Source organism: Prionailurus viverrinus, chromosome F2, assembly GCF_022837055.1.
Source record: "Prionailurus viverrinus isolate Anna chromosome F2, UM_Priviv_1.0, whole genome shotgun sequence".
In the NCBI taxonomy this organism is placed as follows: domain Eukaryota; kingdom Metazoa; phylum Chordata; class Mammalia; order Carnivora; family Felidae; genus Prionailurus; species Prionailurus viverrinus.
Window position 1 is genome coordinate 44463167 of NC_062578.1, and position 26615 is coordinate 44489781.

General features: G+C 45.3%; 1 protein-coding gene and 1 pseudogene across 4 annotated transcripts in view; both read left to right on the top strand.

Moving 5' to 3' along the window:
• The window catches only part of MATN2 (matrilin 2), a 136958-nt gene that overhangs the window by 48291 nt on the left and 62052 nt on the right, over nt 1-26615 (top strand). For all 4 annotated transcript variants that reach the window (XM_047842136.1, XM_047842138.1, XM_047842137.1 and 1 more), the window contains exons 3-4: nt 1722-2291; nt 11365-11487. In XM_047842136.1, coding sequence (XP_047698092.1) covers nt 1722-2291; nt 11365-11487 — 693 coding nt within the window. The remainder of the gene's footprint in view (nt 1-1721; nt 2292-11364; nt 11488-26615) is intronic.
• On the top strand, nt 12314-12528 carry LOC125156286 (NADH dehydrogenase [ubiquinone] 1 alpha subcomplex subunit 1-like; annotated as a pseudogene).

Here is a 26615-nt window from a genome sequence, read left to right on the forward strand (position 1 = left end):
ATTAAAAGGGATTTTCAAACTTTCAGTGCCTCCATTTTCTTGTGTATCCAAATGGATATGACACTAGTCTTTCCCCTTAAGAGCTTGTTCTGAAAATCAAATGAGACCATAGAGAAGAATGCACTCTGGAAAATAGATTTTAAAACATCCCACAAACGTCAGGTTTTATATTGATCTTTCTCCCAGAGTCCTTGAAGGCAGTTTCTGGGGCCTCTGGTTTGAGAAACGCATTTTGAATTCACACAGTCCCGGCTTTATGTGTGGGTGCAGCACAAGGTTGGTCTCCTGCCAGGAGGCTGTGGTTTGGGGGTGCTTCCTCGCCCCCAGATCGGAAGACTTGTGAGGCCACGCGGTGGACGAGGTGTGTGTGCAGGCGCTCGGGGCGAGTCACAGCCTGGCAAGCCGGCCTGGACAGGATGACCTCATGGGCCTTTCCCACTTTTCATCTCGATGACTGGGTTCACTGTTTCATATTTGGCTTTCTCTCTCTTTCTTGCAGCTGTGGTGATTGGGATTTAGGGCAAGTATTTGGGATCCCTTTTCTAATCCCTGTCAAATCTGGATTTAGCTACAGAGTCCGGGAAGGGGAGGAGGCACCCCCCTTTGGCTGGAGGCAGTAGCTCAGAACATCGGAGAAATTCTTCCACCCTCCGAGGGAGGAGGCCTCTCATCTCATCCCCTATCAGCCTCTTCCCAGGATGTGATGAGTTTCACCCACAGACTCAAACCTCTTCTAGCCTCCTTGTTTGGGGGTTTCTGGAACAAGTATGGTGGGGGTGAGGGAGAGACTTAACATTTGCCTTTTTCCCATTAACTGTGTCCTTTGTCTCTCGGTCAGTCCCTTCTCCAGCTTCAGCACCTGCTCCCCTCGTTGAGGTGGAGGCCCCCTCTCAACCAGTGCGGCAATGGTTGGCATCAACCACCTTGCAAACCACTGCCACCCTCGTTGGCTTGTTATTATGTAACCTCCCTACAGTTGAGCTGAGTTTCGTGGTGTGATGCTAATATACTGTGCTCATCACCGGTGGCATCAGGTGCACATTTCCCAGGCCTTTCGTAGCTGGCTCGGGGTTACCCTCCAACTCCGTTCCTCTCTGCACCTCCTAGCAGCCCTTCACCGCTCACTCCATTTCCACCACCCTCGTGCCATCGTAGGCTTCTGCTCACGTGTCTGCCTCCATGTGTTCCTTCTCTGGATGCGAACGCCGCGTGAGACCAGTTCACGTCCTATCTCCTTGACCCCAGCCCCCTAACATCTCCGTTCTCTGAACATCTAGTGTCGGCACCGCATAATTATTCTTTCATTTGTTCCGTTAGTTAAGTTCCCGAGGTGGATCGTAAGCTCCTTGACGGTGGTCCCATCCTAGGCTTATTGCATATTCCCTGCAGTATCCAGCCAGGCTTATGTGGCATGCAGTAAATAATAAAATCATTTCGGCCCCGCTCAGGTGTGTGCCCACCTAAAAACTGTATTGATGGCTTTCTAGAAACTGAAGTGTCCGTTTATCTTGCAAAAATAAATAGTATCTTTGTAGCCAATACTCACGATCACACAGTCATGCACATTTTTTTACCCTTACAGCTTCCCCGGGCGGGGAAGAAAAGCCCGTGGAGATTGGAGGTCTGGAAGGTGACCCCCAGCCCTAGGATTTCCAACAACAGCCAGGCTGCCCTGGGCCTTAGCACTCTTCTAATGGATCTGACCTCTCCTCTTTCCCCAGAGAGCTCCTGTGAGAATAAGCGGGCAGACCTGGTCTTCATCATCGACAGCTCCCGCAGCGTCAACACCCACGACTATGCAAAAGTCAAGGAGTTCATCGTGGACATCTTGCAATTCTTGGACATTGGCCCTGACGTCACCCGAGTGGGCTTGCTGCAGTATGGCAGCACCGTCAAGAACGAGTTCTCCCTCAAGACCTTCAAGAGGAAGTCTGAAGTGGAGCGTGCGGTCAAGAGGATGAGGCACCTGTCCACGGGCACCATGACGGGGCTGGCCATCCAGTATGCCCTGAATATCGCATTCTCAGAAGCAGAGGGGGCCCGGCCTCTGAAGGAGAATGTGCTACGGGTCATAATGATCGTGACCGATGGGAGGCCGCAGGACTCCGTGGCCGAGGTGGCTGCAAAGGCACGGGACACGGGCATCCTGATCTTTGCCATTGGTGTGGGCCAGGTGGACCTCAACACACTGAAGGCCATCGGGAGCGAGCCCCATGAGGACCACGTCTTCCTGGTGGCCAACTTCAGCCAGATGGAGTCGCTGACCTCGGTGTTCCAGAACAAGTTGTGCAGTAAGTCCTGCTCCTCTGGGGTTCTTCCAGGGGGAATCATGAGGATTCCTTTTTTCATCTCCCCGTGTTGTTTCTGTGCTACCTTGTCCCAGGTACTGTGTTGGCAAGGGGTGTTCAGCAAAGGCCAGGATAGACATGGCATTCTCCTGGGGTTACACTCTGGCCAAGGAGACAGATAGTGAGGCTGTAATGATGCAGATAAGTAAGTAACTGCAGTTGTAACAGTATCATAGAGGAAGAATTCAGGGCAGGACCCAACCTAGACCAGGGTGCCCAGGGAGAATCCTCTGGGGAAGGGACGTTTGAACTCAGACAGCAGAATGAGTACAAGTAGATGGGCAAAGCTTTTCTCCAACACATTGGACTGCCCTGGCGTTCCTTAAGCTAGAATTCATGAGTTGGAGTAGACATGGGGACGGGAGGGCAAAAAAATTCCACAATGTCTCCTTGGATGGGGCCGAATACCAAGCATTATTGCCCCATGGTGGTGCTAGTGGTGGAGATTTTCTCTTCGAAGAGGCCCAGTGCACGGGGAGGGCTGAGATTTGGTCCCCTCCTTCTGTAAGGGGGATACCTACCCACATCCTTGAGCTGCCTTCTGCTTCAGGGGTCCTCTGCCCTCTCTTGCTTTCTGACCCTCCTCTCCACAAGGCTTCTCTCTCCCTTCCTTGCCAGCCTGTGCTCAGTTACCTGCGCCCAGGGCTCCTGCCTCAGCTTTCCGCAGCAGGTCCACTTGCCCTCTCCCCAGTTTCCTGCTTCTGCAGCTGGCTGCTTGTCCTTTCTTCCTCCAGGGGGGCAGGGGCTCAGGGGGCCACCCAGCCTCCTCTCTAGTCCTTGGAAACTGGAGACGTGCCTCCTGACCTGGTAAACAGTATCCGGTGTTACCCTTATCCATCTGTCCCTGTCCCCTCCAACTGTCACACTTTTTTGATGGGAAAGCAAAAGGAAAAAACCTATTTGGAAATAACTAGTGTTCCAAAGTATGAGTATGTGTGGAGAATGAGCTTAGGACCAGACTCATCTCCAGCTCCCCAAGAGCGGGGGCTCTGAGGACTCTTTTCTCAGACTCTTACACAGCCTTGGGACCCCCACTCCTCCCGCTGAAGCCTCAGGGAGGAAAGATGGTGTGTTTTGATGTGTTGTTTTTTTTTTAATCCCCTGCTGAGAACTAACCTCAAAAAGCAGAGACTCCATTGTTTCTTGACTCTCAAGTCAAAAGATGTACTTAAAAAAATCAATGCCATGAAGGAAAAAAGAACCTTTTTCTCTGCAATGTCTCTTGGAGAGTTTTCAAAAGTGCAGTTTGGCCTGGCACGCAGAAGGGCCGTGTCAATGGGGTGCCATGGCCCAGGTTGCCCGGTAAAACTTCAACCAGTAGAACGCGCTGCAAACATTTTAAGGTTTATGACTTTAAATGACTTCTGCAGAATTTATGTTCCCCTTTTCCTGGAAATATTAAAAAAGAAATTGGTTCCGTGACAGTATTGATGGGTTTATTCATTTGTCTTGGAAAATGTCAATGGAGTTTTTTATAAGCGCTCTGGATTTATCAGGAAATGGAAAGGCGATATGAGGCTAAGGATGTGGACTTGTGTGAATAAGGACCTTTTCTGTGTACTTTATGGTCAGGCAGCAAAATTAAAAGGCAGTTTGGATCCTCCGCCCCGCACTTTGTTGTAATCTGGAAGCTTATAAGAAAATATTGGGATTGTGCCATTCGTTCGTTGGTGTGGCCCAAGAACCCAGCCCCCCTGCCTGCCCGGAGGAGACCAGTTTCTCTCCCACCACGTGGCAGGGTTCTGCTGAGCAGACCTGCCAACCGTCTTGACAGGTTGAGGAGGTCCTGAGGCCTCTTTATCAACTGTGCAGTAAAGATTTCAATAACTAATATTTATAAAGCACTTACTCTTCTGTTTTTATATTTGATCCTCACAAAAATCTGGGGGAGGCAACACAATACCATCCCTCCCCCCTTCACACCTTAGTAACTGCTTATGTGAATTCCCCGAGAACATATAGCCAGCAGGTAGTGGGTTCTCCTTCCGAAGCTCTTGCTCATTTCACTCCTCTGCACACCAGGGGTTATAGATTCCTCTTTTAAGGTAAACCATTTTCTGGTGGCCACCTCCACAGTCCAGCCATGCTGAGTAAACCGACTTTGAGGTTGACATTCACCCCAGAATTTATAGGAAATTGTAGGGTAGGGGAAGAGCAGACTTGAGTCTCAATGTCCCCACCTGCCACCTATATGATACTTAGCAAATCCGCTTGTCCTGGGCTAGGTACTTTCCATATGTTCTTCATTTAATACTTACAATAAGCTTATGAGGCAGATGCTATTATTATTCTCATCTTACAGAAGTGGAAACTGAGGCTTAGAAAGGATAAGCAACTTCAGATAGCAGGATCAGAGATTCAGTTTGCAGTTTCTCTGGCCCAAGCTCTTACCCTACCCTCCACGTGCCAGGACTGAGGGTTCCAGGCTGGTAGAAAGATGCTCTCATCACAGAGAAGTGGGATGTTGGGTCTCCAAAATGTGCACCTCAGAGGCCTTGGAGAGGCACCAGGGACTGAGGGAACTCTGGTCAGAGAATACCTGGGTCTCCCTAGGAGCTTCTAGAGAGCTTTAAAAAGGAGATAATAATATTAATAATCATTGCCATTTATTTATTTATTTACTTATTTAAAAATTTTTAACTGTTTTATTTATTTTTGAGAGGGGCGGGGGGGAGAATGCGTGGGGGAGGGGCAGAGAGAGAGGGAGACAGAATCCAAAGCAGACTCCAGGCTCTAAGCTGTCAGCACAGAGCCCAATGCGGGGCTGGAACTTATGAACCATGAGATCGTGACCTGAGCCGAAGTCAGACGCTTAACCAACTGAACCACCCAGGTGCCCCTAATCATTACCATTTATTGACATTAATATGTTCATGCACTGTTTTGAGCTATTAGCCTATATTAATTCATTTTACTCACACAAGAAACCTATGAAGTAGGTACTTTTACAATTCTCATTTTACAGAAGGGAAAACTAAGACCCAGAGAAGTTCAATGATTTATCCAAGGTCACACAGCACTGTGGTAGCATTGAGATGTGAGCCCAGGCATTCTGGCTCAGTGTCCACATCTTGACCATTAGGTGCTACAAAAACTTGAAAGATGAATAGGAATTTCCTGGCTAACTGAGGGGAGTGCGGTGGGCGACAGCAGTAAGCCAGGAAAGGAAAGATATTTTCACTTGATTGTTCCATTTCATTAAAACAACAGTAACAGCAGCAGCAGCAGCAGCAGCAGCAAAGAACTAGTCCAGATTCTCTCTTAGTTTTATAACCTGATCAAGAGACACGACCCACGTTTGAAAAATGCTGACGAAGGGGTAGGCAGGAAAGTGGAGGCCATGGTGCAACTAGGGACAAGATTTCAGAGGGAAGAAGGGCTGGGGCTCCTGTGCTTCGAGCAGAGCTGACAAGCTCTGCTTATCTGAGGATCGGGTCGGAGGAGACAGGCAGTCTTCCAGTGTGGTCAGAGCCGGTCCTTCATTGTCAAACTAGGAAGAGATTAGGCTCTGGAGCCAGACTGCCCTTGAGTGGGAGACCTGGCTCTGGCTGTCACTGCCTGTGTGGACATGAACTTGGGCACAGCAGCGGCTTTTATCTGCCGGCGGTGAATTCCCACACCAGCCACAGCAAGGCGGAGGCCGCTGAGGTTCCATTCTCAGGCCACCCCTGAGGGCACCAGGGAAACTTGGAGACCAGGTAGCCTGTGAATTGAGGCCCTGTCTACAAGACGACCAAAACCTACACATCCTGGGCTCTGCCATTTTTGCCACCCAGGGAGAGAGGACATGAATTTAGGCGATGAAAAATGCAGGTCTATCCTGAGCTTTCTGATGACTCATTGTAACCTGGGCGGGGCTGATTTTAAGTAACCTCTTGCTACCTGTTGTATCAGCCAAGCCGGGTATTTGGAGCCTAGAGGCTGGCAGTTTCTACCCTAACAGCCCCACCCCGCCTAGGCCAGGCACAAATTAAGGCTCTAATAGTGTTCCTAAGACACACCTTTCATCCACCAGCCTGGGCGAAGTCTACACTTTTTATTACAGCCCTTTAGGGCTCTGCTGTTAAGCGGGAGGCCAGATGGATTTCAACAAACGCTGACTCTACGTACCCAGTAATTGTTTCTTTCTAGACCCCCAGTCAGCCCTACCATTCCTTCGATCATTTATGCATCTGTTAATAGGCATTTATGCACATTCATATCTCCTAGTTAAAAAAAAAAAAAAATCCAGTCCTGGGTGGCTCAGTCGGTTAAGCGTCCAACTTTGGCTCAGGTCATGATCTCATGGTCTGTGGGTTTGAGCCCTGCGTTGGACTTTGTGCTGACAGCTCAGAGCCTGGAGCCTGCTTTGGATTCTGTGTCTCCCTCTCTCTCTGCCCTCCCCCACTCACACTCTGTCTCTCTCTCTGCCTCTCAAAAATAAATAAACATTAAAAAAAATTTTTTTATATCCAGTCTTGCCAGTGACCTAGTCTGCTGATGAGTGATTGCTTCCCCAGAACACAAGGCCTTGACCCAGTTACAACCTACCAGGCCTTCTGAGAAATGCGTCCACTGCTGGCCAGTGGAGGAGGCAGGACAGTCACCACAGAGGCCGGTCCCACAGGATGGCAGGGGTGGGAGGACCCCATTGCTTTTGGGAACACCAATCACTCATCCGTAAAATTTTACACACGGAAAATTTTTACTTTATCTTAGTAAAATATTTGAGATTCTTTTGCTTGAAAGTAACCGAAATTCAATTTGAACTAGCTTTTAAGGGGGAGGGGCCGTATCATATTACCCCGTGGAAATAAGTGGAAGAGTAACGAATGACAGTCCCACTTTCTCTCCACCTTCTCCTTCTGCCTCCCGTTCCTCTCTGTTCCATGGGCAGAAAGCATGCACCCTGTCAGCCCCCGACAGGTACCTGCCCTTGGTTTAAGCCTCTCTTCCCTCAGTTCTAGCTCCTGGATGCCAGGAAAGGACTCTGATGGTCACACCCTGTGCTGGTCAGTGGCATCCAGGAGCGGGGCTGCCTCATACCAACACATGGGCAGCTCCTACAGGTCCCACGCATTTGAAGTGAGAAGGAAGGGCAGTTTGTAGAAAAGATGGCGTGGGGGGTGGTGCTACCCAGACAAAATAATAAGTGTCTGTACTAAGGGTCCCTAGACACCATTCATGACTTTATTCTACAGGTAAAGAAACAGGTCTAAAAGGGCTACCCAACTTACCTGAACTTCCCTCCCTTGACCAAGGCAGAGCAGAACTGGAATCCAAGTCTTCTGGCTTCTTATCTGGTACGCTTTCCATTATACCAAATCACAGTCTCCTGGTTCTAATTCTTTTACGGCACATGGCCAAAACAAGACTCTTTTAATTTCCCCATTTGACAGCTGAAGGAAGTGGAGTTTAAGGAAATTAAGTAATTCCTACAAAGTCATAATAAGTTGTGAAGCTGAGCATTCAGGCAGTCTGCTTCTAGAAGCCGCCCTCTTCAACACTGTGCTGCCTGCTGCCCAACAGCTATTTCCTCTGCCTCACATCTCCTGCCCCCTTGTATTGTCTGCCAGGGTCCAGATGAGAAGATGGGCACCGGTCATCACCTGGGCCTCACACCAGTGGATAACTGGTGTGTGGCTGGTTTCCAAACTTGAGACTTCCTTCATTACAGAGAGGGACACACCGAAAGTTCTTCAGGAATGCTCCCCGCCCCCCGCCATGCCTGTGGGTAGTTGGGCTCCAGCAGTCCAGGAAAGAAAGAGAACAGTGCACAGCAAATGCATTTTAACAACAGGATAATGATTTTCCACTCATAAGGCTGTCAAAACTTAACCATTTTGATAATCCCGAGCACTGAGGTTTTTTACTCTCATGCATTGCTGGTGTGAACCAGCTTGCAAGGCAATTAGGCCACGTCTCTTCAAACTAGGATCCAGTCCTAGCAAAACCACCGCACTTGTGCTCAAGGAGATGTATCTGAGAATATGCATCCCAGCGTCAATGCAAGTGAAAATCTGGGAACTGTGCAAATGACGGCTGATGGGGAAATGGCTAAATACAATGAGGAAGAATCATAGGACCGATAGATAAAGCAATTGAAGGGAATAAAACAGATCTAACATATTTGATCAGATCTGAGATATACAGTCAATTCTCATTATTCTCAGTGATTATGTTCTATGAAGTCCTAGTGGATGCTGAATTTGCAAATACTGAACCACGACTCCTGGGGGAGATAGGGAGTTAGGTTCCTACAAGCCTCTAGTCTCCACATTTTTGTTAACTGATCAATACATAAACTGTTCTATGTGTCTAGAGGCACCTTATGTGATACACATGTTGATTCATTAACACTGAGCTCACAGCCAGCAGCACTGTTGTTGAAGCCAGAGCCCGAAGTGTATCTAGCGCACTTTCACCTGTAAGGCGCCTGCTGCCTGCTTGCACCCAGAAGCACTAGACGCACGCGTCACATCAGGAAACGCTAGCACTTCGGCATTCTGCTTGGGGCCGTGTTAAACAGCAAAATCACCCACAAAAAAAAGCCCAAAAATCAAAAAACGAGGCACCAAATAGACCTCAAAAAGGACAGTTGTGTACTGTCTGAGAACTGAAACAAGGAGGCCACCTCAGCTGGCAGTGCGCACATCAGGCGACTCAAATTTTTCATGACTGAGCCTGTCTGTGTTGATTTCACTGTGAGGATCGATTTCAGGGTTACAAATACATTTTAGTGAGTAGGCGAGTTCACAAATATGGAATCTGTGAATAATGGGGATCACCTGTTTGCAGCTTCACATCTTAACGTCTTTCACATTGGGGTGCATCTTAGATTCCCTGTCGATAGTATATACATCAGTACAGATAGAATCTGCAGTTAGTGTTGAGTGAAAATCCAAGGTGACGACCACTACGTGTAGGATGAGCTCCCACATATAAAATAAGACAATAAACCACCACGCTTCCCATTGCTACATGCGGCTGTGTATGGAGCAGTCCCTGGGACACGGTTCTAAGTATTTTACCATCTTAATTATTTTAACCCTCACAAGGCTCTTATGAGGTAGGAGCTATTTTTATCCCCATTTTTTGAGGGGGCTGCAAAGGGAGAGGGGGAGAGAGAATCTTAAGCAGGCTCCATACTCAGTGTGGAGCCCCACATGGGGCTCGATGTGGGGCTCGATCTCATGACCATGAAATAGTGACCTGAGCCAAAATCAAGAGTCAAACGCTCAACTGACTGGGCCATCCAGGTGCCTCTTATCCCCATTTTATATAAAATGGTTAAGAAAATTGTCCATGGTCACAGAAACATATTTTTTCACACCAAAGTAAAACTGATTGATAGGATTTAACTACTAACTTTCCAAACATTGTTTGTATCTTTTTTAAAAGTTTATTTATTTATTTATTTATTTATTTTTATTCTTTAAGTGTAACTTATTGTCACATTGCCTTTCATACAACACCCAACAAGTGTTGGGTGCCATCCCAACAAGTGCCCTCCTCAATGCCCATCACCCACTTTCCCCTCTCCCCCAACCCCCATCAACCCTTAGTTTGTCCTCCTATGGTTTGCCTCCCTCCCTCTCTGTAACTATTTTTTCCCCTTTCCCTTCCCCCACGGTCTTCTGTTAAGTTTCTCAAGATCCACATACAAGTGAAAACATACGATATCTGTCTTTCTCTGACTGACTTATTTCACTTAGCATAATACCCTCCAGTTCCATCAACTAACGAACGGATAAGTTTATTTATTTTGAGAGAAAGAGAGCGAGCACGTGCGTGTGTGTGCGAGCAAGGGAGGGGCAGAGAGAGAGGGAGAGAAAGAGAATCTCAAGCAGGCTCTGAACTATCAGTGCAGAGCCCGACAGAACCCGTCTCAAGGTTCATACCCCCAAAACCCTGAGATCATGACCTGAGCCGACATCAAGGGTGGGACGCTTAACCGACTGAGCCACCCAAGTGTCCCCATTATTTGTATCTTAACAGGAGTTAAAACACAGACTATCATAAACTCACAACAATCAATCTTAATTGTATTGTTAAAAATTTTTGAAGTTTTACTGCCCTACTTTATTTATTTCCCACTGTATTTCTTACTTAGAAGTAACCAGACATATATGTTAAGATACACCATCAGTTTCACCAGTAGCTCCGTTTTCCTAAGCACGGGATTAATGAGATTGTTCTTAGCTTTTGAAAGCCTCTTTCATTTGGCCTTCATAAAAATGTATTTCTACATATGGACATCTTTTTTGTTTATGAGAACACTTGCATAACTTGTACTCTGTTTATAATGATGCTTGTTAATTTTAAATATGTTCAAGTTGAATTATATTGAATAAAATAATAAATTAAGATGTAAAAAAAAGAGAGAGAGAGAATTTTTATGAGCTCCAGACAGACTTATGCAAGAATTGGTATATCTGAAAGCTGAGGTACTTCAGATACTAAATTCAGTAATATTTTAAATTGACAGAAAGATTAAGGAAACATGGAACTTAGGAATGAATTTTTTACTCCAAAATATGTGTATAATACTTTCGCATATTAAAAGATTGCTCTTGGGATTTACGGCCCCAAAAAATTGTTGACTCTTACCATATCCTCATTTAATAGCTTTTCTTACAACCCCATTGCTGCCTACTGAAAATCCACATGTTAGCCAAAGCCCCCTCTGGTATCAGCAAACTTTCTGATTCCCCAATTGAGTATTATTAATTGAACCATGACATTTCTCTTTTTTGTAGATCATTTTTGACCTATTTTAGTGGATATCAGCAATTTCATATGGCACCTTAGCATCATTTCCCTTTAACCTTCTGTGGCCCGTTATAGATTCCTGGTGGCATTTATCTAGAACTGACTAGTCCAATGAGAGGCTCTGAATCCCCTGGAGGGTAGGGACTGCAACTTGTTTTCCTTTGGGTCCTGCTTTCTCCTTCACAGAAGGTTCTGGGTGAATGTGGGTGGATGAAGTCAGAGAAGGCGTCATCATTGCCTTAACTTGCTGTGTCTTCCCTTACAGTGGTCCACATGTGCAGCATCCTGGAGCATAACTGTGCCCACTTCTGCATCAATACCCCGGGCTCATACGTCTGCAGATGCAGACAAGGATACATCCTCAACTCGGACCAGACTACTTGCAGAAGTAAGATTGCTTTGCTGGTATATCTGCACTGTCCTCCTCTGCCCTCTGCTCTCTCCTAGGGCCTATTTAATTCATATGTGGCTCCTCGCTTAACCTAGTCATCATCTCCTTAAGGAAAGAAAGGAGGTTTTATAACTCGTGTATTTTGTGTCGACCTCCATCCTCCACCCCGCCATCATAGTGCTTGGACCAGAGCCAGCACAGCACATAGTAGGCCAGCAGGAGGAGTTTGGAAGACTGTTGGAGGCATCTCCTTAGAAACAGCCTTTTTGAATTCATGAGCTGGTGTCTTTTTCTTCCAACCTGTTCTTTAGGGGGAACCACTGGAGAGCCTTTTCATCCACTGTCTCTGAACTGTACCCTGAGGAATTGTTTCTGTATTTTATTCTCTTCTCTGAAGCATTGACTTAGGATGAGTTATTAACATTGGCTGGGAACGATTATTCCAGTTCTGTTTTAGAGGTGTGCAGTGATCTCGTAGCAGGGATCTAGTAGACCTATAAAGTCTCCTAAATGAAAAAAAAAAAAAAAAAAAAAAGGTCAAACAGATTAAAAGTGCGGAGAGAACTCAGATTCTCTTTTTTTTTTTTTTTTTGGCCAAGCTCCCAAACTAGACAACATACTGACATTTGAACCAGCAAGAGGTAATCTGCCTCTTAGAGGAGAGAATTCCCTACACACTGAGTGTGGTGCCTACATATGTATGTTTTTAAGTTGCAAGTAAAGCCACTGTGTTAGCCCATAGACAACCAGGCTACCAAACCAGGCTTATTCAAGATATGAGGAAGACTGGCGGGGGGACCTTGCTCCTGGCAGCCGAGGCGCCATGTGGTTCGAGATTCTGCCCGGGATCGGTGTCATGGCCGTGTGCTTGGTCATCCCCGGCATAGCCACTGCACACATCCACAGGTTCTGTAACGGGGGCAAGGAAAAAGGGGTTGCCTTTATTATCCATATCATTGGAGTTTGATGCAAAGAGCTAAGCGCATCTCTGGAGTTAATCGTTACCATGTGTCAAAGGGTTTGGAGAATATTGATTAAAGAAGCCTTTTCCCGACTGATGAAGAATAACTCAGTTATGTTCATCTGCCCTTTCTGGAAGGTTATGCAGTGTATCAATGTAGTACATAATAAAAACAAAACAAGACAAAACAACAACAACAACAACAAAAAGATGTGAGGAAGACCGGCCCACACGGAGGCAAATAAAACTCAGCTAATCTGACACACAGTTCATGCAACACATAATTGTTATTATACCTCATGGTAAGCAATTAAGCATTAATGGAAAGCATCTGCACAAATGGCTGTAATTAGTATCACATATATAGAGCCAAACCACATTTTCCTGTTTTCTTCCCACTTCATTTTAGGGGTTGTAAATAGCTGGATAGAAGCCTCCTGCCCCCCAAGGTTAGGGAACATCTGCTTGACTCCTCCAGTTCTGTGGCCTCTGGAAACACAAAGCTTCCCGGTGCTATGTGTTCCTGGGCTCCTCCCAGACCTCAGGGTCCCAGATTTTTGAGTGCAGCCTGAATCATCCTGATCTTCTGCTTGAACCTCTGACCTTTCTTGAGTTTCCACAACAAAAATTGCTCACACCCACTGCTCATGGGTTTAATAGAATTCTCTGGGAAAATGGGGGAGCCCTGGCAAGGTCACCTCACACACTGCTCAGCAAACAACCTAAACATCTTTTTTAGACATCCCCCGACCCTCTTCAAGAGCTCCGCCCGCCCCCTCTCCCAGCCTCTTCGGGAGCTCCCCTCTGCAAGGTGTTGCTCTGAAGAATGCTCAGCCTTTCGCCACCTCGCTTACTCCCGTCATGCCCTTCCCTTCTTAGGAACACAAGAAAGTCCTCCCCTTGTCTTCTGCCTCAATGGCCTGCTGCAATCCAGGCATCTGCTGACATCCATTTTCCATGGGCTGGCTTAGTCAAGTCAGAGGAATTTGGGGACTAGCAAATAAAGAATAAAAAGTCCTCCCCCTAGTGTCATGAGCCAGGCCTTGCCTGGTCCCACCTCAAGCCTGGAGACCCCTAGGCTCTCCCCAGTGTTGATCTGTCCTGGGATCCCCACTATAGGAGGAGGGCTGTGGGTGCAAAGAGCATGAAGCAGAAACTGCCTGGGCTTCAGACAGACAGGAGCAAGGCGGCCCGGGTCAGAGGTTCTCAGGTTCCAGTAACTAAGAGCCACTCAGGAAGCTGACCCCCGGGGTCTCACCCCCAGAGATTCAGAGTCAACAGGTTTAGGGTGGGGCGCAGGAGAATGCATTTTCAGTGAACTTCTGACATGGATTGCTGCCACACTCTTGAGATCCACTGGCATCAGCAACGGGGGGACTGGAGGAAAGGGCCGGAGTTAAGGGAGAAGAGAAGGAGCTGGAGCCAGGGGTCTGCTGTCCCATCTGACCCAGCCCTCCAGTCACCCGGAAGCAGTTAACCTCCCTTCACTGTCAGCACCAGACTTAGCTGAGTAGGTACAGTCATAAAGAGAAATTATCTCTCTCCCTGCCCCCCCCCTTCTTTCTCTTTCTCAAAGATAATCACTCTTGTTTGCATGTCTGAAATTCTATCTGGGCCAGTGGTATAGTCCACAGACTTCAATTTCAGTCTTGACATTCATGCTGTGCCTGTCTCACGCCGAGCTGATTATTTAAATTCCTTGACTCCACTTCCACAGCCATACAATGGGAAGGGTGGTGACAAATTCATACCTGTCTCATCAATAAATCCCTGTCAGCCTGTGGTTTGGGTCTGCTGGACAGTTGAAAGTTGTGCCAAGGGAAGGCAGGGCCATACCCCGACTTCTGTTTATGAATGGCTGGCGGGGACCTGCCCCTACCAACATTGAGAGAAGCCAGTGGGCATGGAGAAGAATAAGACACAGTTCTTTCCATTTTTGAGCATGTAAGATGTGCCAGGGAGCATGCAAACTACTGGGGAAAAAAATAGTGAATAAAACAGCAGTGTTCCTGCTCACTTTCTTGCATGGGAGTAATTCAAATAAACAACCAAGGTAATTGCAACCAAAAGCAATTGTGTCCCACTCCCAGCTCAGTGTGAGAGGTCAGGTCTAACTATAGCCACTGCACTTACTAAGTGCTCACCATGTTCCAGGAGCTCTCCTGGTGCTTTATATGTGTTATCTCATTTAATTCTGACAATAAGCTCTTAAAGTAGGTTTTATCATCTCATTTTACAGAGAAGGAAAATAAGGTACTCCCCTCAAAACTTTAGACAGTTTACTCAAGGTCATATGGCTAGTACTATGACCAAACCAGAATCGAAACCCTGTTATGTAGGAGTCCATATTATTAGCTCTGAACCACCATTTGATACTGTCCCATGATCCTTGAGGGCCCCCAGATGGCAGTAGGGCAATCCTGCAACCAGAGAAATTCCTCCAGACCCAGGTTCACAGGCTCGCTGATCCCCAGGGAGACTCAACTAATTCAACAGGACTAACAATCAAATGATTGTCGTTCCCCAAGTCCACTGCTGTGACACTGTCACTATACAGAATGATCTGAGAGGACCTCTTAGGCAGTTGCCTTCGGACGCGCGCACACACACACACACACACACATGCCCCCATAGCCACCATTTTTTATTCGTACTTGTTTGTGTGAAGAGAGGAGGCAGACACAACTAATTCAGAGATCCTTCCGGTGGAAATGGGTCCTGGCTGTCAGACTTTGAGCTCCCTCTCCCACATAACCCAAGAATTCTGTTCCCTCCTGGTGATGGCACATGTTCACCCACTACCTGGGATACCAGGTTGTTGCAAAGCACCTCCATCCCACCTCCAGACAGTGTGGACTAATGCTTGAGCTAAAATCCTACTCTCTGTGATTCTCACCTTTGATCCTATTCTGCCAGCTAAAGCTATATACCAGAAAGTATATTTCCTTTTCTAAATAAAGAGAAAACCCTTTGATTATTGAAGAGTGTCATCCCCCCCACCTCTCATTAATTTTCTCTTTTTCGGGGGAAGCATAAACACACCTTTAAGTAACTGGGTTTGGGATCTCTTTGTGGTCCAAATTATCCTCTTCCGGACACTACTTGGTCAGTGTCTCAAAATGTGCTCTTCCATTAAAAGACTAGACCAAGCATATTAAATAAATATTGCCTTCAAAGTTCTGCCCATCTGAGCAATTTGGAAGGTACTGGTAGTCAACGTCGTGGATTCTTCTGTCCTCCAAAATGTCTTTCCCATCTAATACCTCTGTATGAGATATATGGAAAAGTGCTTAGCAGAGTGCGTAGCCATAAGGCTCAAGAGAAGTTTATGTCCTTTGCTTTCCCCTTTAAAAAAAAAAATGGGGGAAAAACCCTCATGAAGTATGCCTGTCTTCACGTGTCTGTTTCCCACCATTCCCCTCCTCTTGAATTCCTTTTCCACTAGTAGGAAAGAACTTTATCTTCTTTCCTTTTCTTTATTTATGTTTTTAAATAAGGAATTTTCCCTCCCTTCTCGAATATTTAATCTATCTGGAAAAATATTGAAAACACAACATTTAGAAATTTTCACTTGGCCAAAAAATGTAAACTGTCTTATCCAGCCTTTTTTTCTCTCTCTCTCAAGAACCATATCAAATTCATTTTATTGCTTTCAGTCTTCAGATATGTTTCTGACATTATTTTTTCCAAGCTATGCAAGTGACTTAATAGTGTTTATTTTAAAGTTTAACCAAGGGGCATGATCCAGAAAAACAATCATATTATTGAAAAGAGAAAAAATTATAACCAACATCCTTCATGGATTCAGATGCAAAGATTCTTGAAGACTTAGCAAATGGAATCCATATTTATATACTGTAATCAAGACCAAATGAGGTTTATCCAAAGAATGCAAGTTTGCTTTAACGTTCAAAAAGCAATCAATATAATTCATCATATTTAAAAATGAAAAAGTTTAAAAATGAAAATATTTAAAAATGAAAACATATATAATCATTTCAGTAGATGCAGACAAAGTGTTGGACAATATCCAACACTCATTCTGACAAAAACTCTCAGCAAACTAGCAATAAAAGGGAAATTTCTCAACCTAATAAAGGGTATCTATGAAAAAACCTATCATAAATATATCATAAGAGTGAAAGACTAAATGCTTTCCTCCTGAGAGAAGGAGTAAGAGTATATTCATTCTCACCACTTCTCCTCAACACTGTACTGGGGGTCCTAACTGATATCATAATGAAATAAAAAGAAATTAGAGGGGCGCCTGGGTGGCTCAGTCGGTTGAGCGTCCGACTTCGGCTCAGGTCACGATCTCACGGTCCGTGAGTTCGAGCCCCGCGTCAGGCTCTGGGTTGATGGCTCAGAGCCTGGAGCCTGCTTCCGATTCTGTGTCTCCCTCTCTCTCTGCCCCTCCCCCGTTCATGCTCTGTCTCTCTCTGTCCCAAAAATAAATAAACGTTAAAAAAAAAGTTAAAAAAAAAAAGAAATTAGAAAGTCATACAGAAAAAAGTAAAACTGTCTTTATTCACAGGCTATGTGCTTGCTTATGTAGAGAGCTGGTGGAATCTTCAAAAAGCTACTAAAATTAACAAATGAACTTAGCAAGGTTGCAAGATACAAGTCAAGATACCAAATTATTTGATTGTGTTTTTACATACTGGCAACAAAAGTCAGAAACTGGAAATATGTAAATTAGGGATAAAGTTTACAAAATTGTGCATGATCTGTACACTGAAAAGTACAAAAGATTTCCACAATAAATTGAAGAAGACCTAAATAAATGGAGAGATATACTGTATGATGGAATGGAAGACTTAATATGGCTCAGATGTCAATTCTTTCCAAATTGATCTATAGATTCAAAGCAATCCTTATCAAAATCCTAGCAGACTTTTTAAGATGGAAACTGACTATCTGACTCCTATATATATATATATATATATATATATATATACATGAACATGCAAAAGAACTATCATAGTCAAATACAGTCTATTCTTACTGTTCATTATTATGTTTTATAAGTCTCTGTGAACATTGAACTAATGATTACTAGATCATTGTTCCTAGAAGAAATACAGGCTTAGGTTCTTGTGAGCTTCTGGTCACAGCATTTCATCAGTGAATACATAACCTTGTTTTGTGTGTGCCTCTATTTTATTATTATTTTTGGAAATGTTTTATTTGTGTGTGTGTGTGTGAGAGAGAGAGAGAGAGAGAGAGAGAGAGAGAGAGAGAGAACAAGTGGGGGAGGGGCAGAGAGAGAAGGGACAAAGGATCTGAAGCAGGCTCTGTGGTGACAGCAGTCAGCCTGATGTGGGGTCAAACCTCAAGAACCTCAAGATCATGACCTGAGCTGAAGTTCAATGCTTAACCCACTGAGCCACCCAGGCACCCCTGTGTGCCTCTTTTGAAGACTCCTTATTGAGTATATATTACTGATTGGTTAACATTGAACTCACAGCTGACAGCACTATTACTCATGCCTTAATGGAGATCATCTAATATACATGTTTTCTTCACAAGGCATATCACAGCTTCTTGCATTTAGGAACACTGGACAGCATTTCAGCACTATACCTGAGGGCCATTTTAAACAGTGAAATCACCAACAAAAAGCACAAAAGGCAAAAAACATGGCACTAAATAGAACACAAAAAGAAAGCTTGTGTGTAGTATGAGAGCTAAAACAAGAAGGCAGAGCATTGCCTTTTTTGACCTTAACTGGGAACATATGCATCAGGTAGCTAGAATTTTTACCATTCTGTGCACATACATCAATGGTCATGAAAATGCTGCAAATACTGATTTGTGTTACAAGTAAATTTTAGAAAGTATATTAATTAGCAAATATGGAATCTGCAAATAATGGGATCAATGAAAACTCTAAAAAAAAATAAAGTTGGGGGCTTAAATTACCTGATTTCAAGACTAATTATAAAGTAATAATGAACAAAACAGTATGTATAGGTGACATCAATGGACCAGAATACAGTTCAGGAATAGACCCATACACATATGGTGAAATGATTTTTGATAAAAGTGCCAAAGCAATTCATGAGGAAAGAATAATGTCATCAACAAATAGTGCTATAACAATTGGATTGTCATGTGTGAAAAAATGGACCTCATCCCTTACCTCACATCATGTATAAAAATTAATTCAAAATTGATTTTAAATCTAAATGTAAGAAGGGAAGCAATTAAATGTCTACATGAAAATGTAGGAAAAAGTTTTTTGATGACCCAGGGTTTGGCAAGGATCTTTTAAATAGGATATAACACAAAAAAACTCAATAAATTGCACTTCATCAAAATAAAAACATTTACTTTTCAAAATACGCTACTACCAAAATGAAAAGGTGAACGAACCATAGACTGAGATAAAATATTTGCAAAACGTATATCCAACAAAAGACCTTAGAATATATAAAGAATTCTTAGAACTCAATATTAGGGAAATAACCCAGTCAAAATGGGCAAAAGATTTGAACAGACACTAGCCAGAGAAGATAGATGGATGGCAAAGAAGCCTGTGAAGACATATTCAACATTATCAGTCATTAGAGAAATGCAAATTAAAACCACAGTGACCCGCCACCACGCTTCCACTAGATTGGATAAATTTTGAAATACTGACCCTAAAGTATGTGTTGGCAAAGTTGGCAACAGGAACCGTCATTGTTCCTGGCAGGAATGTAAAATGGTTCATCTGCTTTGGAAAACAGTTTAACAGTTTTCTACAAAGCTAAATATGTACCTACAATATGACCCAGGCATTCAATTCTTAGGTATTTACTGAGAATAAATTAACGTTTATGTCTAAACAAAGATTTGAACACAAATGGTCACAGCAGCTTTATTTGTAAGAGTCCCAAACTGGAAACAACTCAAATGTCCATCAGTGGGTGAATGGATAACAAATTGTGATATATGCATACAATGTAATGCGACTAGGCAATGAACAGAGTGACGGTTGACACATGCAGCAAGCTAGATGAATTTCAAAATAACCATGTTGCATGAAATAAACCAAACAAAAAAAGAGTACACACTGTATGATTCCATTTATAGAAAATTTTAGAAAATGGCAACTAATCTATGTGACAGAGAGTAGATTAGTGCTTGCCTGGGACCAAGGGCAGGGGGGCAGGGAACAGGTAGAGGGATTACCAAGTGGCCTGAGGAAACTTTGGGGATCTGGGGGTAATGGATATGTTCATTATCTTGATTATGATGATGATATGTTGACATGTCAAATTTATCAAATTGCATACTCTAAATTTATGCAGTTTATTGTATGTCATTTATGATTCAATGAAGCTAATATATATATAGAGAGAGAAAGTCAGAACAAGGCGGTTTTGGAAGGTGAGTGGTGCTGAGACAAAGCCTGCAAGACAAGAGATTGGAGAGAGAATCATGGAACAATCAGGGGAGGCGTTGTGGAGGAGGGGGTTTTTCTAACAATGCCGGGCTTGTTGTCTTGAGGGTTCTAACTAGACCAGACGGCCTGTCTGGAAGGGTTTGTTTGGGGCATTGGTGGCGAATGAGGGAAGGAATGTAAGCTGGAACCAATTATGGAGCAATTCGATTCCCAGCAGCGGTCTTTGGTGGGTAGGGGCACTGAGCACAGGGTGTCAGGGGTAAAACTACCTTGTAGTAAATTGAGTCTAGCAGTAATATATGTGTGGGATTCAAATTAGGTACCGAGTGGGTGGGGAAGTACCATCCATCCATCCACCCCATGTCCATTCACTCATTCATTTATTCATCCAATACTTATTGGTTCCTTCTAGGGGCCAGGCACTCTTACGCGGTGGTGGGAAGAAAATGAGTGTTTCTCTTATATGTCTGAGACCCAAGAAACACTCAGATCTTGCTTTCCCTTGTGCTCCACACGTGTGGAGCAGAAGGTGAAAGATGCCATCATTTTACAATTCTAATCAGCTCGGTCAGTTCAGTGCACGCTTCCTTATGCCCGCAGAATTAATGAGAAGACCATAGCAATAGTTCCCACACCAGGGAGGAGTTTATGACATAGCGAGGGGATAAGGGGTGTGGGATGGTCGCACGATTTAGAATGACAGATCACTTCAGAGAAGAAACCTGGCTTTGAGGGAAAACTAGTGAATCTGGGAAGGAGCCCACACAAGTGGTTGGATGCAGCTGGAGAGAGGGGTTAGAGTTCAAGGAAAAAGCCCTGGCTGGATGTGCTTGGTAGTAGCAACTGACCCTGAGAATGGATAAAATCTTGGAGGGAGAGAGAGAGAGCGTGGAAAGGGAAGGTCAGGGTCTGAGCTTCGGGGCAGCCCACAAGGAGAGCAAGGAGCCAGAGTGGAGGAGCAAGCAGGCTGCGCCCACAAACAGCCAGCCCGCAGCTTCTGAACAAATGGCCTGCCTGGCCCCAGGCTCTGCTAGGACCGCCCTGAGCAGAAGAGGAGGACTGCTGAGCAGAGGGCGTGCGGTCACGGAGCTTCCTCTCCGCCCTGGCTGCTGGGCCCCGGAACTCGGAGAGGGTCCCGTGCAGTCTGCTCGCCCTCTGGCTGGGCCAGGCTACAGGGTTAAAAAACAAAGAAGAAGAAGAAAAGAAAGGAATCTGGGGTGAGTAGCGTTCTCATGGGAGAATTGAGTTGACTGCATGTGAGCAGAGAGCCGGCCATTGGGAAAGGATGACCACACATCAGGGGAAAGCGAGTTTGAAGCTCATAGAGCTGCTTTTCTGCTTTCCTCTTTTCTCAAGCACCTGGAAAAGTGGTTCTCAGAGTGGCCCCCCAGACAGCAGCTCAGCTTTGCAGGGAAACTGGTTAGAAATGCAAACTCCCAGGCCTGACCCTAGTGCTACCAAATCAGGGATTCTGGGGTGGGACCTAGGAATGTGTGTTTCGGGGGCACCTAGGTGGCTCAGTCCATTCATCGTCCAACTCTTGATTTCGGCTCAGGTCATGATCTCATGGTTCGTGGGTTCGAGCCCCGCATTGGGCTCCCTGCTGACAGTGCAGAGCCTGCTTGGGATTCTCTCTCTCTCTCAAAATAAATAAATAAACTTAAAACACACATTCCTTTTTTTTTTTTTTTTTTTTTTTTAACAAGCCCTCCGGGAAATTCTGATGTAAGCTCAAGTTTAAAAACCACTGACCTACGCAGTTTGAACTAAATCTCTCCCTGAGAGGCTGCACTCAGTAAGGAATTTATATTAAGAACGTGATGATGTGACAGCCGTTTGGAAATTGCAAAGTGCTCTATAAGAATAGGGCATTACTTGTGCATGTTTATTTATTTTGATCAACCTCATTCGGTCAGATTTACTTACGTGTTAAGGCTTTATTTGGGGGGATATCCCTTTAAGAGAATGAAAATTCTGTGAGTGAATAGGAGGACTGATTGAAAAATAATTCAGCTCTTGGGGAGAGAAGGATTCGAGGCACAGCTGGGGTTTGCCCAAAAGGACAGGTTTGTTTTTCTCAGTGACATTGGGTTTGTTTTGTTTCTTCCAGCGTAGAAGCACAAGGCTGATGACTCACATTTACTGTTGAAAGTCTTAAAATCCAAACTGCAGCTGTCAAAATAAGATTAGTGCTTTCAGGCACCATGAAAGAAGGGGGATGGTCCTTGAAACACAGGCTTCGGTTTGTGGAGTCTTAACTCTGGAAGGGCTTCAGATTGGTGCAGGCAGAACCCCATTGTTTCCCACTTGAGTGAAGTAACAGCCCTAATAATACATTTCTCTTCTCTCTTGCTGCGAAAGATAACTTCTGATTTCTACATCTCAGGCTAAATAACAGCAGGAGCTGTTTGAAAAGTGGAACGTGCCTTTAAAGGTGTTCATTTTGCTTTAGCTCCAAACTAGCTTAAACTGTCGTCGGTGTGAACAGCATGCAGTGTGGCTTGTCTCAAACTCTGAAAAGCCAGTAAAAACCCTTTGATTTCGCCTGGCATGATGTCAGCCACAGCAGCCACAGTCTTTGTCCCGTGCTTCTCGTCCAGTGTAACCAGATGGGAGGTTTTCCAAGTTCTCCAGCCAAGGCACAGCGCCAGGGTTTCGAGAGCACAAACTAAGGAAGGCACTTAAATCTAGGGTGCGTGCGTGCCTCGGGGCAAACACGAGGGTTGGATTTGAGCACAACTGTGGGGCTCTTACTTATCAAACCCTCAGTGATTTATCTCACCTGGGAAGACTGAGCAGCTGAAGTTAGCATCGCTCCCTGTAATTCCCAAGGAACTAAAAGAAGCAAGTAAATTCTGTCAGCCCTGTGCTAATGATCGCCTTCTGGTAAGGCATTGCTTGCGTTTGGTGAGATCTTTTGTTATAAAATTCACAATTGTCTACTTTGCCGTATCAGATCAATTCAGCAGAGAGTTCACAAACCACAGCTTAGTCAAAGATACGTTGACATTATTTAAAGAAATCTGAATCTATGTCTGGGTGTGGAATTTTCACAGGCACCCATAAAGTGACACTATATTGCAGTTGTGATGTAGGCAAAATTCTCAGTGAGACCACCTTCTGGCCACACAATATAAAACAGAAGCTCCCTTCTTTCCACACGCCCTACTCCCTTTTCCTGCTAATTTTGTTTGGCAGCACTTAAGAGATCTAACATACGGTTTTACCTGTTTATTTTATGTCTGGCCTCTATCAGTGGTGTGCTGGCAGATGTTTAACAACCAGATCTGCAGGGGGAAAATGCTCTGGTTTCTGATGTTCACTGACTCCTGTGGTGTAAATACTGACACCGTGGCCGATTTCAAGCCGCCTGCCTGGCCTTGCTGACTACAGAGTAGGGGAGAGGTTGGCACTATCTGTCATGGGGGTTAGTGGGAGCTGGCCCCCTACACACCACTGGCTCCCCATTTGAATATTGGCTCCGTGGGCACAGAGATCAACTGATAGATTTTTTACCTCTTTTATTCACTGTTATTTTCCCAGTACTTTGAACAGTTTGACAAATGGATGAATCAATGCAATCATTCAGATATTTTTTTAGTTTGTATTTATTTAAAAATTTTTTTAATGTTTATTTATTTTTGAGAGAGAGACAGATCTTTAACAGGGGAGAGGCAGAGAGAGAGGGAGACACGGAATCCGTAGCAAGCTCAACGCTCTGAGGTGTCAGCACAGCCCAGTGCAGGGTTCGAACCCATGAACAGTGGGATGGTGACCTGAGCTGAAGTCTGACGCTCAACCGACTGAGCCACCCAGGCGCCCCTCAAATATATTTTTAAAAATTGACCATCTGCCAGACACCGTGCTAGATATTTGAGCTGGAGGGCTGAGCAAAGTAAGCCCTGCCCTCAGACGGTAGAGAAAATAGGATTCAATAATCATTGTAAGTGGAGTGTTAAATTGTGGTTGTGGAGATCATGAGGGAGAACTTGACCTCTAATGGGGAGCAGTCAAATAAGAGCCACCTGAGTACTCCAGGCTGGTGGCGGTCAAGTCCAATCAACAGATGTCCACTATGCACCTGCTGTGTGAAATGCATGGTATTATACAGGCATCTGGAGGAACTCCCAGGCTAATCCTGTCCCTCTCGGAGTTTTCAGCTGAGGTAAGATTGATGAGGGAGAAATGCCTGACAACCCCATGCTTATGTAGCACGGACATGGGTTCATTCTCTCATTCGTAAGTCTTTACCGAGCCAGGCACCGTGCTAGGTACAGGGATGCAGCAGATAACAAGGCCGCCAGTTCCTTAGCTGTCGTGAGTGACCACACTGGCATCTGCAGCTGGGGGCTGGCTCCCAGATGTCACTGCACTCTGGGCCCCCTTCTGGTATGGGAACACCTCTGTCTGAGGACAGGGAGAGGTAGAGGCTCAGGAGGAATTTTGTTCCCATGATACTCATCCTGCCAGGATCCCGTTTCTGATGGAAGAGAGTATTTTTAGGACTCTAGGAGCATCCCTGTTGGGAGGCAGGGAGTGTGGGCCCTTGTCACTCTTCTTTCAGCAGATGAACACTTACGGAGCACCAAGCACACGTGCTAGGACAGTGGGCAAGGCTCTGGGAAATCAGTGAGTCAGATCAGCTCACATTCCAGCGGGGCAGGCAGACGTGATCAGGTCCTTCCAATACCATTGGATAAATGCGTAAGCGCTGAAGTGGCTCCCAGAGGAAGGAGCCTTTAAGCCCAGCCAACCTGGAGAAGGCTTCTTAAAGGAGGCGACATTTGACTGAAGTCATGAGCCATGATGGGGGTCGCCAGGTAGAGAAGGCTTGGAAGGATCATGGGAACTCTGAATTCAGGGCTTCTCCCATCCCTCATGGTTTTATTACCCTTCAGTGAAACCCTCCGGCTGTGAGAAAAAGAAGCACTGTTTTTCAAAAGCATCAGGAGTCATTCAAAAATATCTGTGTTTGTTTCAAATGGAAGTGACCACTGCCAGAAAAACAATGTTGTTTTGTCAGAGCCTAGTCTGCATGTATTCCTTTGTCTTTATTGAATTAAGTTAATCCCTCAAAGATTTCCCTGGGGACGGTGCAGATCACCAGTGGCCATAAATCCCCAACATTATAAAAACATTATGAAAGTACAATACACACGAAGCCAACTGGCAAGCTTGCTCTTTGTGGGGCCGGACTTCTGGAATGTGAGTGATAAGCCTCCTGTTCCTACCACACTCCGTGCCCGCACGTAGTGTCTGCGATTCTGTCAGCCACTTTGGAGAGGGAACCAAGGACAGCGGTAATTCTGAGATTGGTTTAAAAGAGGAAACTCAGCCTCACAGTCTCCGTTAATAAAGGGGGGAGACTGGCCCTGGGTCTGGGCACCTTCCACTTGGATGATTGTAAGGGACTTTGTATCCAGTTCGATGACACTCAACCCGGCTGCACGCTGCAGTTATTTGGGGAGCTTTCGCCAACCCTGCTGCCTGCATTCCACCCTGGCCAGTCTGGTTTAAGGAGCGGGGTGCCCTGGGCAGCAGGGTTTTCTAAAGGTCCCCAGGTGGTTCTGATGGGTAGCCAAGGTCGGACGCTGCTGCTCCTGTAGACTGGATCTTGCAGTTATTCACAGGCCGTTCTGTGGGTGTCCCAGCCCTGTCCCAAAAGGAATATGCATTGCCTCTCTACCTACCCTCTGGGGAGAGGTCTTTGGAAAAAAAGATGGTTGCTTCAAGCTCCTGGTTCCTTGCTTTCAAAATGCTGCTTTCAGAGGGGTTCTTTTGTAGCATGTTGGGTTTTTTTTTTTTTCATTATTATAAAAGCTCCTGTTAGAAACTCTTGTTAGAAAACTTGAAAGCAGACCATTATAAGAGCCTAAAAATCACCTGTACTCCCACTATTCCTTTGTAACCGCTATTAGGTGGGGTTCCTGCTAGATACCAAAGGAGGCAAAGCAGCAGCTAGAGCAGAGAAGGGAGACCCAGGTGAAGAAGCGCATGCCCCCTCACTTTAGAGAGGGACTTGGGATTTGGGGGGTAGGTTGTTCCAGTGTGTTGGGGTGACATTTTCCAATCATGAGGCTTTTGTGCAGGCACTGTCTCATCCCCACTAGGGAGCTTAGAGTCTAGCAAGGGCAACAGTAAATACACGGCTACTTAAATGCCTATGCAATTAACATTGTGATACATGCCAAGGGGAAGAGTGCAGGCCTGCACTGACAGCCGATAGGGGAGGCAGAAAACTCTGGCCCTGAAGAACAAGCGAAGGTCCTCATATCAGGAGGTTAATTTTTCCATCCGTGTGCAGACAGACCAGAGCTATTTCTGCATGGAATTAAAAAACAAACAAACAAGCAAACAAAAAAAAACCTACTGCTGTTCCCAAACAAAGCAGTGATTTTATTTAACAGCTAGAAGTCCTCTAAGTTTCCCAGAGCCGAAGAAGCTGCCAGATCCCTCCTCCTAAAGGACAACCCAGGTGGCATTGCCCTCTCTCTCTTTTGATGGATTTTACCCTGACTGGTCCCCATCACCTGCTTAATCGGCTTGGACTTCTCAGCCTACCTTCCAGCCCTCTGCCATCTGGTGTCAGTTGTCCTTCTGATCCCCCCTCCTGCTACTTCCCTTGGAATTCTCAGCATGGGATTTAGCTACCACAACTGTCCTACTTTGCTCATTTCTGCACATTCACTCACACTGGTCCCTCGGCCCATAGTACCTTTCCCGTTTTCCATTCTCTCGCCTATACCTGCCAGCCTTTTCCAGTCTACCCTTGAC